The sequence below is a fragment of the Mauremys reevesii genome, linkage group 8 (assembly GCF_016161935.1).
Source record: "Mauremys reevesii isolate NIE-2019 linkage group 8, ASM1616193v1, whole genome shotgun sequence".
Lineage (NCBI taxonomy): Eukaryota > Metazoa > Chordata > Testudines > Geoemydidae > Mauremys > Mauremys reevesii.
The window spans coordinates 56,078,819-56,094,826 of record NC_052630.1 but is presented as its reverse complement, the minus strand read 5'-3'; the positions used below and the strand labels follow the sequence as shown (position 1 = coordinate 56,094,826).

Below are 16,008 nucleotides of genomic sequence, written 5' to 3'. Positions count from 1 at the left end.
GACTACTATTCCACCATGTTTCTGTTATCTCTATAATATCTGGTTTCACTTCCTGCACCAGTAACTCTAGTTCCTCCATTTTGTAACCTAGGCTCCTCACATTGGTGTATAAACATCTTAATTTTTGCTGTTTACTTTCACTCACATTCTTTACCCGATTAGGCACAGACATTCTACCACCAGTATCACCTATTAGACTTGTATCTACACTACCCTTCCTCCTTATGTCCATTCTCCGGCCCACAGCTGTATCCTTTCTTACTTCGTTTTCTTCCCTCTCAATGTTAAAATCCAGCGTGGAGATTACCTGGAAATCTCCCAACCATCTCCCCCAAATTCCTAGTTTAAAGCTCTCTTAATCAGTTGTGCCAGCCTCCATCCTAGAAATCTATTCCCTCCCTACTCAGGTGAAGTCCATCCCAAGAGAACAGTCCTCTGTCCATGAATACCTCCCAGTGGCCATACATCCCAAAGCCCTCCTTATAGCACCACTGCCTGAGTCATCTGTTGATCGTCCTAATCTTGTCACACCTTTGTTGCCCTTCTCTAGGAACAGACAGAATCCCACTGAAGATCACCTGAGCCTCGATTTCCTTAATCATCTTTCCCAGCCCGGCATAGTCTCCCTTGATACATTCCAGTGAGAATCTAGCCGTATCATTTGTTCCCACATGAAGGACAATCAGTGGATTCTTTCCCACTCCTGTTAGGATCCTCTTCAGCCTCAGGTCCACATCCCGTATCTTAGCACCTGGCAGACAGCACACCCTTCTGTTCTCTGGATCAGCTCTGGTTACAGGCCTATCTATTCTTCTCAGTAAGGAGTCCCCAGTCACATGACTGGTCTTTTCCTGGTGATGGTGCAATTCTCCGGTATATCCCCTGTTCCCTCTGGCTGCAAGTCCTCTCAATTCCTGTTCTCCTATGCTTTCCCTATGACATTTACTGTACATCCAACATCCTCTTAGTATTTTCTAGGAATAGACCCTTCTGCCTAAGCCTTTGACAGTAGTTATTACACTCCCTCCCCTGAGTGACAGTGAGTTGTTATTCTCACTGAGAAGTCTGCAGTGATCACAGCTTATATTTACATTTAAGGATTCAAGTGTCTTGCTTTTCTTTGCAGACAGGTTCTTCCCCTTAACCTCTCAAATTGTGTCTTAATTAATGTAAAAAAGATACTTTTAACTCAAGTTAGCATCCTAGTCAAGACAAGACAGTTCATAGCTTTCACCCAAGTTAGTAAATCAAGTTTAAAAACTATGACGAATCCTACTCTTTAGCTTGACCTGCTAAATCATGTGAAAACTACCAACTGCCTTTTCTTCACTAGGATTTTACTTAGACTTGGTTAATTCACATTCGCTGGGCTCCCACAACGTGCGGCCGCCCCGGGAGCCCGCTGGGCCCATTCGCAGCAGGCGGGTTCGGTGGCTGGGCAGGTCCCCGCCGGGGGGCCAGGGGGCTTCCCGCATGGGCAGCCTGGGGGCAGGGGTTGGGGGCCAGACTCGGGGCTTGATCCTGAGCGGTGCTGAGCAGCCCCGGCCCTGCCGGGAGGCCCAGGCAGCACCCAGCCCCTTGGAGGGTGGCAGCCTGGGCACCCAGAATTAGCCGCTGCATCTGGAAAGGCAGGTCCCATGCCTGTGTCCCGGGGGCCGAGGGGTCCTTCACCAACGCCAGTGGCGGGCACACCGTCCCCCTGAAATGCGCTGGGGTCCTGTTCTGATTGCTGCGACCAACAGCAGGCTGGGGGAGGGATAGTTCAGTGGTTTGAGCATTGGCCTGCTAAACCCAGGGTTGTGAGTTCAATCCTTGAGGGGGCCATCTAGGGATTGGTCCTGCTTTGAGCAGGGGGTTGGACTAGATGATCTCCTGAGGTCCCTTCCAACCCTAATAATCTATGATTCTATGATTAATGAAAGCAAGAGCTCCATAATGGCAACTATATTTGTGTCAGACAGTTTTCATTCACTGACATTCTTACTACTCCAACTTCTAATTAATTTACACAATGGAGACCAATAGACCATCTTCTATTGCATGTTCCAGTTCATTCAATAATGAATGAAAATATCTCGACAATTTTTTTGTTTCCATTTCACGACACATAGGAATCATTTTGCAGGACACGAGATTAAAACAATCTATTTACACATGCATAATTTTTCTTGTCCAAGACAGGAGGGTTAATTTTTGCAGAGTAGTTCAGCATTGCCCATATTCCCCCAAGACATCTATTTTCTCTAGCTCAGCAGTTTTCAACCTGTGGTCCATGGATCCACGGGGGTCTGTGGACTATATCTAAGATTTCCAAGGGGGTCCGCAAATGAAAAAAGGTTGAAAAACACGTATCTGGCTTAATCACTGCAGTTCTGATTAAACTAAGGCACAAATAAAATAGTAAGGGGATCAAATGGGACATCTCAACACAGTCATTATGATTATCATAATGTCATAGGTTTGATATTTGTATCATTGAATTAATGGTAAAAAGACTGGCAATTGCAAATTCTTTTAAATTTAAATAGTCAAGAATGGTTATCAATTAGGATTTGTTTTAAATATAAAATAAATACTTGTTCCACACATTAGGGAATCTTGTACTCTATACATTTACATATTCATTTGGTAAGATTCCACTGAGACAGTTTAGTTCATTCTTGTGGTACAATCCATTGTTACTAGACCTAGCTGGCTTAAGAAAGTAGGATTTTTTTTTCTGTTCCTTAAACGATAATTTAGTTTTTCTACATTGGTGTATACAAGATAATGGGTATACTTCCTCCCAACACCTGGACTGCCTCAAGAGAACAAACATTGAAACACTGAAATAACATTGGAGTACACACTTTAGGTACTGGATGCAATGTTCTTTGGTTCCTTGCAATCTAGTAGTGGTGTGTTTCCATATCTTTGAACACATAGGGCTTCAAAGGGGCCTCACTGTATCATTTTGATTCTTGACCACCATCCCTCACTCTGCAATAAGGCAGGATTCTTAGGTATACATTATTTCTTACATACCCACTCCTGAGAGCTGTAATGATACAGTCAGCACAGAAACGATGCAAGCATTCCTTTGTTGTCATGGTGTTTTTCAACATATCCAAACAAATGGGACACATCAGTTCACTGTGCAGGCTTCTAGGTGACACTACTATTTCCAGGCCATCAGTTATTGCTTCCTAATGGTCAAATATTAAAGTGAAATCATATTAATGGGAGTTATTTACATAGAAATAATGTAATCTTTGTAAGAAAATTATTAGAGATACACTACACTGTAGAAAACACTTTAAAATAAAAGCAAGCTACATAATTTTATATTTGTAACTATGTGGGGATTGTTTATGTTTTGTTTTTCAATGTGTTACAATTTTAAATAGTAAATTACAGATTTTACCAAGCATTTTACAAAAAATACTTAACAAAATTAAACTGTTCTATGATTTATAGAAGAAAGGTATTACACTCTATTTTTTCTGGCAGTGCCTTGCATGAAATAATCTTCTTAACCTGTATTACCTGAGGTGTTCTCTGTAATTCATATAAACTGAGCTCCCATGTTTTGCTTAAAGGTTGAGTTCCATTGGTCTGCACAGCCTGAGACATGGCTAGGAAAAAAGAGAAGAGGGGAAAAAATTACATAAACAATCATAAAACAAAAGCTTAAGTGTGTTTAACTGAAGCTAGAAGCAGATTCCCTCCCCTTTAAATGGTAGTGCTGGTTCAGCATTTTAACAGAAACAGCAATCTCCAGGTTCTCTGCAGATGCATTTGCAATTTCTATTCTAATAAAGAAGAAATGAGAAAAATGGTTCCTATAGGATGAAGAACAGCCAGAATAAGCACCAAATGCCACTCTCAGCTAGACACGAGCAATCCCACTCACGTAACTGGAATCATACAAGTGTAACCAACGATGTTATTCAAACACACACATCTTGAAAGTCAGTTAAGGTTGCTAAGGGACAGTAACGTAAGACAAAACCACAAAACCTAGGAAGTACAGCATAAGAGCTGCACACATCACCCTATCAAATACATACCCGAAAGACATTTAAAACACATTGTGGTTGAGTAGGGTTGACTTGCTAAGGGAATGGAGAGTAACTAAAGTTACACGCAGACAACCTTCACTCCCCTCTGATGGGAGTGTTCCTATAGGAACAATCTATATGCTCACCTTCTCCTTTCCCCTCAAATCCTCACAGGTGGTTTTCATTCCTAACAAGTTTTAAAAAAATACTGATGCATGAAGTAAGACTAGCTGGGTTTGGGGACATTTAGAAAGTCTGTTTCTAGCTTTAGGTTTCAATGATGAGCCCAATTCTCCTCTCACACCAGTGTGATTCCATTGGGTTCACTATAATTACTTCTGACTTACAGTGGTGAAAGCATGAGGAGAATCAGCATCAGAAATGGTAAGTCTCAGATAAGCAATATGCCTAAACAACTACTATCACTACCCTAGTTTCTCTCCTTAATTGGGGGAGGGGTGTTAAGCCAACTCTCTCTCCAACAATGCATACTTGAAAAAAAGTTGAGCATAAGAGATGAATGAAAATAATTGAAGACTGCATTTCCATAGCACCATCCACCCAAGGTTTTCAAGATGCTTTACATGGTCATGAGTCCACAGAAAATCAGGTAAAGGAAGGCCTCCTTTTCATAAAGGGGAGGTACAGAAACATTTACATGGCTTGCAAAACATTGCAAACTGGAGTCAGTGTCAGATTTAGGAGTAGAACCCAAGTCATCCAACTCCCAGTTAGTTCTGAGTTTTTAAACCAGTAGACAAGTATATTGCAATTATAGCCACACTGGAGAAAGTCTTACTTTAGCCTTATGCAAATGGTAAAGATCAAAATAATATAAAAAGGAACGCAAAAAAGTTTCTGGACAGAAAATAGTTAATTACAGGGGGCAGGAGGGGAAGAAGGAACTCTCTCCAAAAAGAACGTGGAGCAATCTAGAAAGTTATTTTGTGAGAGTGTGTGTATACATGGCTATTTCTGAATTAGGAGACTACAGTATGATGGGAAATTATAGTTGCAAACATCTGTACTAGAAGAGGAAAAAATGAAGTTTTTTCAGTTCACTTTAAAAAAAAAAATCTAAATGTGCACTTCCAAACCATCCCAACATGTAGCCAAGTTGCAGGTCCTATTTTTGTATGACTACCAAGTGTATAAGGGACAGTAATTACCAGATGAGAAATGTCAACTCCTCTGCTCCAAGGGAGGTTGAACAGGCTTAAATAACTTTTTTGAGGGGTTTGGGGGGGGGGGAGAAGAGATAAAAGAAGCAGCACAGGTTACTACTATGCCTGTTCATCTTAATCTTGGCCGTGGTGCTTGGAGCACATATGTTCCTACTGAAAAGGAATGGTCAAATGAGAAGTAGTTCTCAGCAAGCCAAGTATTACACCTAAATAATAACTTGGGGTTGGAGAGATGGCAGAAGAATTGGGAAAGGATGATGGATTTAGGCTGTCAACTCCTGTTTTAGTAGCATAAAAATATATTTTCTATGGCATAAGGGACATGTTCATCTGAGTGTATAAGAGAAATAAGACATCAATTTAGTGCCCTAACAGACTACTGAAATTGACATGCTGCGAATAGCTAACTGCAGACTGTAAACTCTAAAATGAACACATACTGAGAATCCAGCCAACGATTTGACTAGTATGTCAGGGTCCTGAAGATTTATTTAACACAGAGCACATGCACACACGCACAGAGCCAGCGGCTTGTTTAGATTAGCACTCTCACTATTGATTGTACTGATGGAGATGTGCTGATGCTGCAGCAATGGTGCAAGTTACTCACAGGATGGGGAGACCTAATGTGAACAGTAAGCATATTATTAACATTTATATCACTGTAGTGTCTTGAGACTCAGGCATGTCAGGGCTCCATTGTGCTACACACTGTACAAACATAGAAATAAGAGTTCCTGTCCCCAAACAGATTTCCATCTGAAACGTCTAGAGCGCTTGCTGAGCTGACAACAGACTTCCATAGGTTCACAGATTTTTAAGGCCAGTGTGTTCATTTCTTCTGACCGCCTGTGTAACACAGGCCACAGGATTTCCTTGAATTAATTCATGCTTCAGGTCCCATAGCTGTGGACTACCATGCCAAAGCCTAAGCAATAGTAATCCTTGCACTGTGACCTGAATGTCATTAAACCTGGGGCTCTCTTGGACCAACAAGGGAAGCATAGTCTGTTAGGTATGCCCAGCTGCCTGATATACAAAACTTTAGCTAGGGTTTGTCTGTAAGAGCAATCAAGTTGATCTCAACTGCCAGGATGGTGAATAAGGAGAGAGGCAATGTCTACTGTAGACGGGGCCCAAACCATAAAAGGTCTTTGTAGATGATGACCAGCATTTTAAATTGTACCCCAAAATGAAGGTTAGTGCAGATTATGGTGCACAGGTATAACATGCTACATATATGAGACACCACTGAGTAAGCAAGCAGCCATGTACTGCACTAGCTGAGGTGTCTGAGAAGTCTTCATGATTAGATTGCTATAGAGATTGAGAATGTTGCAATAATTCAGTCTGGAGGTGACAGAGGCCTGGCTAATTGAGAGCCACGTCTAAAGAAAATGCTGTTACCTCTTTGCCAAGAAAAGATGGGTTTGGTTGTTGGAGAAAGACAAGGTTTCTGCTGCTACATGGGAATCCAAGAGTACCTGGAGTGCAACTCCATCTACGCAGACAGGAATTGTAGCACCTCTATGTGGCTTACAGTAGAGGCAACTGCCACAGCTACAATGGATATTTTCCAAACAGTTCTCCACATAGGAGGCCTGAGCAGTTTTTGTTCCCAGTTCTAAAGCCAGACTGAAAAGGGTCAGCTAATGACAGAATTTCCTCACACCTGTACCTCTCATCATACACCAAAAACTAGCAGAGACAAAGTGGTGATTGGTGAGAATCTCTGTGATGGGATGACTTATTGACCCTGGACTAGTAGTTTCCTATTGGAGAGATACTGGCACCTTTCCCACTACTGAAGAGAAGCGTTTTTGATCTCAAACATGTCCTTCAAAATTGGTTTGCATCCTTTATTTTGTGTTTTATTTAAAAAGCATAGGAGGCGGCCAGCATGTTTTTTTCCAGCTTTTTTTCCCACTGAAAATAGAGAATGTTAGCCTGATCTCATCTATTGTGGTTTTGAGGAAGACTCCCTGGAAAGCTAGAGAACACCCTCACAATCCCTTCAGATAAGAGCTGAGGAAATCGAATCTTTAACAAAAGATCTTTCTGCCTTTCCTTTCCACCCCGCCCACCTGAATTTAAAAAAAAAAAAAAAAGGGTTGGGTGGGGTGGGAATGGCCTGGGGGTGGTGGGATGGGGGCAGGAGAGGGAGAGAGAAACAGTTATGAAGTGACAGAAATCTGAAAAGTTCCATTAAAGAAAAAAGGGCACCTCTTTTCCTTTGCAAGTCAACTTTGTGCTAGTACCCTCAAAAATGTTCAGTTAAAATGGCAAAAAGCATATGGGAGGCTATTTTTGTTTTGCTTTTTAATAAACGCATACGTAATTCTAAAATGCCATCACCATAGTATCTGGGTGCCACAGTTCAACAGTTTCACATATAGGCAGGATTTTTCAAGCTAAAATTAACAAAAAGCATGTGCTTTTGACAAAATTGTAAGAAGGGGAGACTGTGAGGGGGAGAGAAAGTCAAATTTGAGTAAGCAGATCAATCATCTTTTCAGAGTCACTAACAACAAGCAATATGATTTACATAGGAGTCAGAGGGATACCTATCTGCTCATTACTGATGTCAGAGTCACTAGAACACCTGCAACCATTCTGACTGGCTCAGACTTCAAACTCAGGGCAGTTGTAAATATAAACTTTTTTAATTACAGAGTATGCTTTGATAGTGGTATTCATGCAACAGCTGAGTCCAGTAAACCCAAAATCCAGAAGAAGGGATTAGTAATTTGAGAACAAGTAGTGCTGGAAGCCTGTTTAATTTTCATTTCCTGTCCCCCAATTTGATATGGTATTCATTTCTTTTTTCTATACATGATCCCAGCACATCTAAACCAACACACACAATATTTACTGCTATTTATGGGCAAAGGAAAAGGAATGCTGCCCCTCCTTTGCACAACATCTCCCACAGAATATCTGTAACACAAAACTTGACCATTATCAAATGGTGAAGATGATAGCAGAATACAAACTAACATCTGTTTAAATACTATACACCTCAACCTCGATATAATGCAACCCGATATAACACGAATTCAGATATAACGCGGTAAAGCAGTGCTCCGGGGGGGCGGGGTTGCGCACTCCGGTGGATCAAAGCAAGTTCAATATAACGCGGTTTCACCTGTAATGTGGTAAGATTTTTTTGGCTCCCGAGGACAGCATTATATCGAGGTAGAGGTGTACCATTTGTTAGTGAGATTTGCCTGGTCACCTCCTCTACGTCTTTTATCAAATACCATAAAAGGGAGAGGGGGGTGGGAACCTGTTATGAGATGACAATCATTTAGATAGACTTTAGGGCCAGAAGAGTCCATCATGATCATTTAAGTCTGATCTTCTGTACATTGTAGGCCAAAGAACCTCACCCATACACTCCTGTAATAGGCCCATAACCTCTAGCTGAGTTACTGAAGTCCCCAAATCTTGATTTAAAGACTTAAAGTTACTGAGAATCCTCCATTTACTCTAGTTCAAACCAGCAAGTGACTCGTGCTGCACACTGCAGAGGAAGGCAAAAAAAAAAAAAACACAACAACAACCCTGAGTCTCTGTGAATCTGACCTGGGGGAAAATTCCTTCCTGACCCCTAATATAGCTATTTGTTAGACCCTGAGCACATGAGCCAAATCCACCAGCAAAAGAAAGCAAAGACACCTGCAAAAGAATTCTAACTAGTAATTCAGAGCCCTCCCAGTCTAGAATCCCATCTCTAGCCATTAGAGATTCCTTGAACGTATATGCCAGTTTAGAATATTTCTGAGCGTTTTGCCAACATTTCCTTGCATCACTGCTTGCATCCGAAGAAGTGGGTATTCACCCACGAAAGCTCATGCTGCAAAACATCTGTTAGTCTATAAGGTGCCACAGGATTCTTTGCTGCTTCTACAGAACCAGACTAACACGGCTACCCCTCTGATACTTGCATCACTACAGCACTTATTTCAAAAGAAGGTTGCTGTTATTTTAAAGGACCTTCGGAAATGCTCTCAGTTCTAGCTGGATAAAATTTGGTTATGGAATACACAAGAACCAAATGTATGCAGCTAGAACCTAAAGAGCAACCTACAGACTAAGCAAACAGCATTATATCACTTTACATTTTGGAAGTTTTATCTTCATATTCATATGCGTGAGAGGAGTTTTTATTACTTCTACTATTAGCAGCTCATTTTCTGTAGAAATTCTCCACTCCCTCCAACCAGAGTAAGATGCCTGCTTGCTAATGCCAAGCACATTTTCCAAGCCCTGCAGTGAAGTATACTTAGGTAAATAATTAAGCACAATTACCTCCTTTTTTAAAGGTTTATTATATTATTATTACATAAAAACAAAAAGCAGCATTAAAATACAAACCAGCAATTGTTTATTCAGAACAAAAATTAAAATTAGATATTTGAACTTTCAAAGAAAAAAGTAGGCCTACTTTTGGGAACACGAGTCTTTAATATAGCTTCATTTTTAAAAACTGGGAGAATGTTCCATTAAAAGCAGTATCTGAGTCTACTTGCTCTGGAAGCTTAATAGGAATAAACTTTAATTAACAAGACAATTTATTTCATTTTACTCTCTTGGACGGATACTGTAGTTTCATTGTATTAGGGATAGAGTATAAGTTTGGATACAATAAGGTTGTCTTTCACCCAAACCTGTACCCAATTCAAAATAGTCAGATAATTAGTTCCTGGCTGGGACTAGAGTTAAAATTGCTAAACTACTACACACACACACACGCAAATGAATGAATGGTTGTTCCCATTCCATTTCTGCCCGGATGCATCAGAAGTTTTATGAGATAAATTGTTCTCATGGAATTGGCAGTCCAATTATTATTTTACATGCAGTTCATGGATTTTTGCAGTCTGGTACTGTTTATCTTACACAAGAGGAGACTTCAGATAGATAATAGTTGTTTTATGGTGCTTTCCTTCCAGGATCTCAGCAGGGTGTTGGGAGGTAGTGTGTCAAGTAACTGGAGTCCTGGACTGTGAGTCAGGGGACCAGGGTTCTGGTCCTGTTTCTGCCACTAACTTTTTCTTGTGATCTTGGCCAGGTCACTTCACATCTTCATGCCTCCATTCCCACAACCTTTGTATGTCTTGTCTATTTGGATAGTTAACTCTTTGGAGCACAAACTGTCTTTTGCTATGTCTGTATTTTGCCTACCACAATGAGACCCTGATCTCAGTGGGGGACTTGGCACTTCTTTAATTCAAGTTAATAGAGCCCAACAGACTTAGGGGAAAACAAACAAACAAACTAAAGCTTACTTTATTCAGTATGTCAGCTTCTCTCTTCCAGTACCAGAATTTGATGTCTTATAAAGTGTGGTGAATCAAGTTCTACTGAATCAAAGAAAATTGAGTTTTAGCATTAAAAAAGTCAGCAAAGAGAACTACAGACCAAGTTCCAAATGGGTTCCCAAAACCTTATTTCCAATCTGGAGCAACTGAAAACCTTTCACAAAAAGTAACCCCAACTGTCAAAGTTCCCATTTAGCACTATGATTAAACTACTATACACTGACTATTAGAGCTTGTCTTCACTACAAAGTTTTACTGTGTTTGTAAATTGTGTTCAGAACCACATTAGCCAAGATGTTTGGTCATACTTAGCTGACAAAGTGATGAGTATGTTAGTAAGCATAGACTAGGGCTAATCATGTAAACTAATATGATTCTTCACAATCGTGTGCCAACACAGTAACATTGAGTAGTCCAGATGACCCCTCAGTTGCAAGATTTCAGGCTCCAGTCTCTCAAACTAGAGCAACTAGATAGTAACATAAATGATTTGACATCTATCCTAACATTTTATTAAAAAGACTCCCAGAGATTTAAGCTGTGGAATCATACTGTGAGACACAGACATTAAACCATGATTATGTAAGCTACCAAAGTTGCAGGAGAAACTATTTGATATAAGAGGCACATGTACTAGAGAAGTAGCTGCTGGTACATACAGCAACAGAAATTCAGAACTCCATCAGTGTCCAAATATAAAACTGCTGTTGAATACACATTGTGTAGGATGTGCAGTATTCCATGTGACAGGCTGGGATTCTATGATCAGCCACAGTGACCAAACTGCACTGGAATGTTTTGACTTCTAACACGTAACTTTAAATCAATACATTTATTCAGCACTATGAACAAACCACTCTTCTCAGTGCAATAAATTCTTTGTCCTGCTTTACAAATATTCCTCTTAACATAGGAGACCATTCTCAGCCCCAGCGGCTTTGTCAACATTAGTTTTTTTGTTTTGTTTTGTTTTTTAAAAGAAAACACCTCTCCTCAGCATGCACTTTCCCATTCTCTCTCTCATACACACAAACTACTAATTCTCCCATTGGTTTAATAACAAGAGGACAAACAAAAACCTGTGTACGTACATACATACACATACAAACACACACATATACACATACACACCCCCTTATGTCATCACATTAATAATAGCAATCCTTGAAAAGCATATAGGCCAGGGGTGAGCAAACTTTTTGACCCAAGGGCCACATCTAGGAATAGCAATTGTATGGCAGGCCATGAATGCTCAGAAAATTGGGCTTGGGGTACAGGAGGGAATGAGGGCTCTGGTTGAGGGTGCAAGCTCCAGGGAGGGGCCAGAAATGAGTTCAGGGTGCGGGGGAGAGGTGCGGACTGGGGTGCAGTTGGGAGTGAGGGCTCCAGTTGGGGGTGCGGGCTGTGGGATGGGGCTAGGGATGAGGAGTTTGAGGTATAGAAGAGTGCTCTGGGTTGGGACCAAAGGGTTCAGAAGGCAGGAGTTCAGACTCCATCATTTAATCATTATCCTAATAACATAAGTATGGTTCTTTATGCATGCTTATGATTCTTGAAGATATGATTTGTAATTAATAACAGTTATGTAAAGTCATTGTTTAAAATAATGATGTATAAATTAACTGGTGTGTTATGTTCAAGATGACTAAGATCTGTAAAATGCAATCAAAGCTAATTTTAGAAGGCTATTAATGCACCAACTCATTATATAATCTCTGAAGTTGAAACTTCAAATAGAAGTTACATGCCTCAAGAGAAGTCAAACAATGATTGAGCACTTACATATGTTTTCCATCCCCAAAGACCTTTCGAAACAAATTAATTTTTGCATTATCCCTGCCAGGCAGGGTAGATACAGGGCTGGCAGCACAATTGGGAATCACCAGACATCTACTAGTTAGATGCCAACATGAAAGGCAAGTGGGGGCTGGCTTGCCAGCAAATCCGGGAGCAAGGTCATGCTGATGGGCAATGGGAAGGTGGTGGAATTCTTACCAGGGTGCTGTCCCTAGACATTACTTGTGGGCACTCCATCTTATAGACCAGCCCTCTTGCTAGAGAGTGCTTTGATGAACTTAGTCACCTTCCCCACCCCAACAAAAATATCTACAATTATAGGAAAGAAGAAGGTGCTTTCTCTCATAGTTTCCTCCATCCCCACCCCAGAAAGAAGAAAGGTGTCTGCTTATCTACTCTTCCCCAAGCCTCCTGGCTGCTCAGGAAGCAGTGAGAGTCCATGGGGAGTGGTTGCTTGAATAACTCTGTTGCTGAGGCCCATATATTTCCCCAGACAGCAGACAGAATGAGAGATGATCGTTTCACTGTTGCCCACGGGGTTTCCATTAGCACCAATGGGACCAGGAATGACACCAAGGAGTAGTGGGTGCCTCCCACCACAAAAATATTTCTCTCTACCCCACCACACCAGAGAAGTGGAATAGAAGCAGAGGCATTTTGTTCCCTTACTATAGTGTGTGAGCTGTGACTTTGATAGTGATTCATGAAATACAAGCAGCGATTACCTCAGAGAACAGGGTAATGATCAGCGTACAGGGGATGCACCAGCGTAATTGAGGCCAGGTCTATATTACAAACTGACATTGGTATAACTACGTGGCTCAGAGGGTGTGAAAAATCTACACCCCTGAGCAACGCAGTTATACTTACATAAACCTGGTGTTTACATCAGGAGCCAGAGAAGGGAGGTTGATCGTAGCCAGGCCAGATCCCCAGCTGCCAGGGTAGGGCCAGGAGAGCCTATGTGCAGGGATCCTTCCCTTTTCCAGGCAAACTCCCCTTTGCAGGCTTGGACTATGGACTGGCACTGCTACCCCCTTTGCCTCCCCTATCCCAACTTCTTCCAGCTGTGTGGACTCAGGCAGGAAGAGGAAGCTAGCCTGGGAGGTCTAGCCGAGACTAGTCCAAAACAGTGGCCTGTAAGAGGGATCGACCTGGGCTCCCACCTGTGAGGCCTCCGTTTCTGAACAGAAATAAAGTTTCTTTAAAAGTCAAGCAAATGATTGGTGACCATTTCAGAACTTTTCAGCAAACAAAATACATCAAAGAAAAGCAAGTTGTCTGAAATTTGACAAGACATACCCTCAACTTCAAGAATAGGCCTAATTTGGGGGGGGGGGGGAGAGGAGGAAATCGGTAGGAGAGTCCTCTACCATTATTACTTCTGACCTATGTACCTTAGATAATAACGAAGAAGACTGTATCATAGAAGAATGGGAAGTGGAACATTCAGCATCAGATTCTTCATTAGAATAAAAAGAGGTGGAAGGAAATGACTGAGTGATACGGTACCATGAACGGAAACTAGAAAAGAACCCACATGGTAATAAAGTAAGCCCAGGGAGTAAGATTCCACCAGGATCAAGTGATATTGTGCAAACTGTATCTGAAGGCCCAAAACAACCACAGTTAAGGTCTTGTCTTCCAATTAAACAAGAATGAGTGGAGAAGTTTCAAAATAGAGGCTTGGTTTATATCCATGGGGAAAATATAATGAAATAATGAACGCAGCTTACTGCTTCCCATGCAGACTGCTTTCATCACCTATTGCTGTACAAAAATCTGTGTTTATTGGTAATGGCTTCAGAAATTGGAAATTGAAAAAGCTATGGCATAGGATGCAGGTTTCCAACAGCATGAAAACAGAATCACAAGACTTGTCACATGGTATGGGATTCATTCGAAGTTATTCAGTCAAAAAGTAATGGTCTTTCAGTTCTGTTGCAAATTACTAATGCATATTTTCCTTCAGTGCAGGAGAACTGTATGCATATTGAAGTTGTGGCAGATGTCCTCTGACTCACTGCAGTCCAGGGGATTGCTCAAAGAGGAAAAGAGGAGAGTGACAGCAGCAACAATGACAACTTCCTGGCACTAATGACTCTAAATAGCCAAATACATGAGTACTGGTAAGAAAGAAAATTGAAAGTGGACCAGACAATGCATAATATACCCATTCGTCAATATAAAATTAAATCATTCCCGTTATGTCAAAAATACATGAATGCATAAGCCAAGAAGTAAAAGAGACTAATGTTTTCTCTGTAATGCTTAATGAAACTAAAGACATTAGCAAAGTAGAACGAGTGTCAGTTGTGTTGAGATATTATTTGCACAGCACCATATATGAAAGATTTTTGGCTTCCACCTCGTCAAGTCACTTGATGCAGTCTCTCTCTTTCATGATGTGTAGAACACATTGTCATGGTGTGGCACTGACATATAGAACTGTATCACAATGGTGCCAATGTTATGACTGGAAATTTTAATGGTGTGCAAACTTTCTTATGGGAAGAAATACCACAAGCACTATATGGTCATTGTTTCAACCACAGGCTCAATTTAGTTATTGTTTATGTATGCAAAGGAAACAAACATGCACTGGATTTTTTCACTATCCTGGAGAAATTGTCTTTTCTCTTTGGTCAGCTTTACACACTAAATTCACATCCATTAAGAAAGTACAGCCCAAACATAAAGTCTTGGCAGTGAAGAAGCACTGTGACACTCAATGGGCATGCCAAGTTTCCACTTGTAATGCTGTAAAAAAGGCAATTTCATCCATTCTTGTCATTCGCTGTAATATCTCGAGATATATCAGAGATGACAGGGCAATGGGTGTACAAGGTCTTTAGCTCGGTATTAGAGTGACTTTGCTGTCATCCTTTGCATGTTAACAAAAACTATTTAACTGCTTAAAGTTATATCTGACTACCTACAAGCAGTTGAGTGTGACTTTTTTTCAGGCATGCTTATCTGTGGACACCCTAATCAGTGAATTTCTGAACATGAGAGATTTGGAAGAGGCATTTGATGAAATATGGAGCAAAGCCATTACCACTGCTTCAGAAAATGATTTGAAGCCATCTAAAGTTTTGGGAGTACACAGTTGTGTACAAAATTTGCTTAGAAAACTTCAGGAATACATTTCAACTGAAGAACAGATGAAGGAGATTTCAGGACAAACTCTTTTTTGCCAGAAATTTATTTGAAGTTCTCTCCAGTTATTTAATCAGATGTTCTGAAAATGAATTTGTTCTTAATGGTATCAATTGCCTCAACCCAATTGACTTTCTAAAATTCAAACCACTCACAGAACACTATGGATGTGATATAGACACTGAAGACAGAGGTAAACCTCTTGCAAAAGTAACTGAACGCTATGAACAAGAGAAAAAGTCCAAGATTGACAGTTTGCCGCAGCTGCTAATTTCTTTGGATAAATACAAATTTGCCTTCCACAAGCTGCATAAATTATGTGTGATTGGTACAAGTATTCCTCCATCAAATGCCTTTAAAAAACAAAAACAGAAAAACCCAACCTGTAACTGACAGTTGTACAAGTAAAATCTCTCTGTAGACTAGTTCTCATACAAAACTTCACTGGAGGACATACAAATGATTAACTTTACAACTATAAAGGCCTGGCCTTTTTAAAATTTA

The 16,008-nt window shown here is 40.7% G+C and overlaps 1 protein-coding gene across 2 annotated transcripts in view; it reads right to left on the bottom strand.

The window, feature by feature from the left end:
- Positions 1–16,008, bottom strand: part of RNF2 (ring finger protein 2) — a 58,178-nt gene that overhangs the window by 27,289 nt on the left and 14,881 nt on the right. The window contains exons 2-4 of one of the 2 annotated variants that reach the window (XM_039484839.1): positions 10,516–10,587; positions 3,526–3,614; positions 3,025–3,185 (exon numbers count right to left, since the gene is read on the bottom strand). In XM_039484839.1, the coding sequence (XP_039340773.1) occupies positions 3,025–3,185; positions 3,526–3,612 (248 nt within the window). In that variant the 5' untranslated portion in view covers positions 3,613–3,614; positions 10,516–10,587. The remainder of the gene's footprint in view (positions 1–3,024; positions 3,186–3,525; positions 3,615–10,515; positions 10,588–16,008) is intronic. The other variant, XM_039484838.1, reaches the window with a different exon arrangement.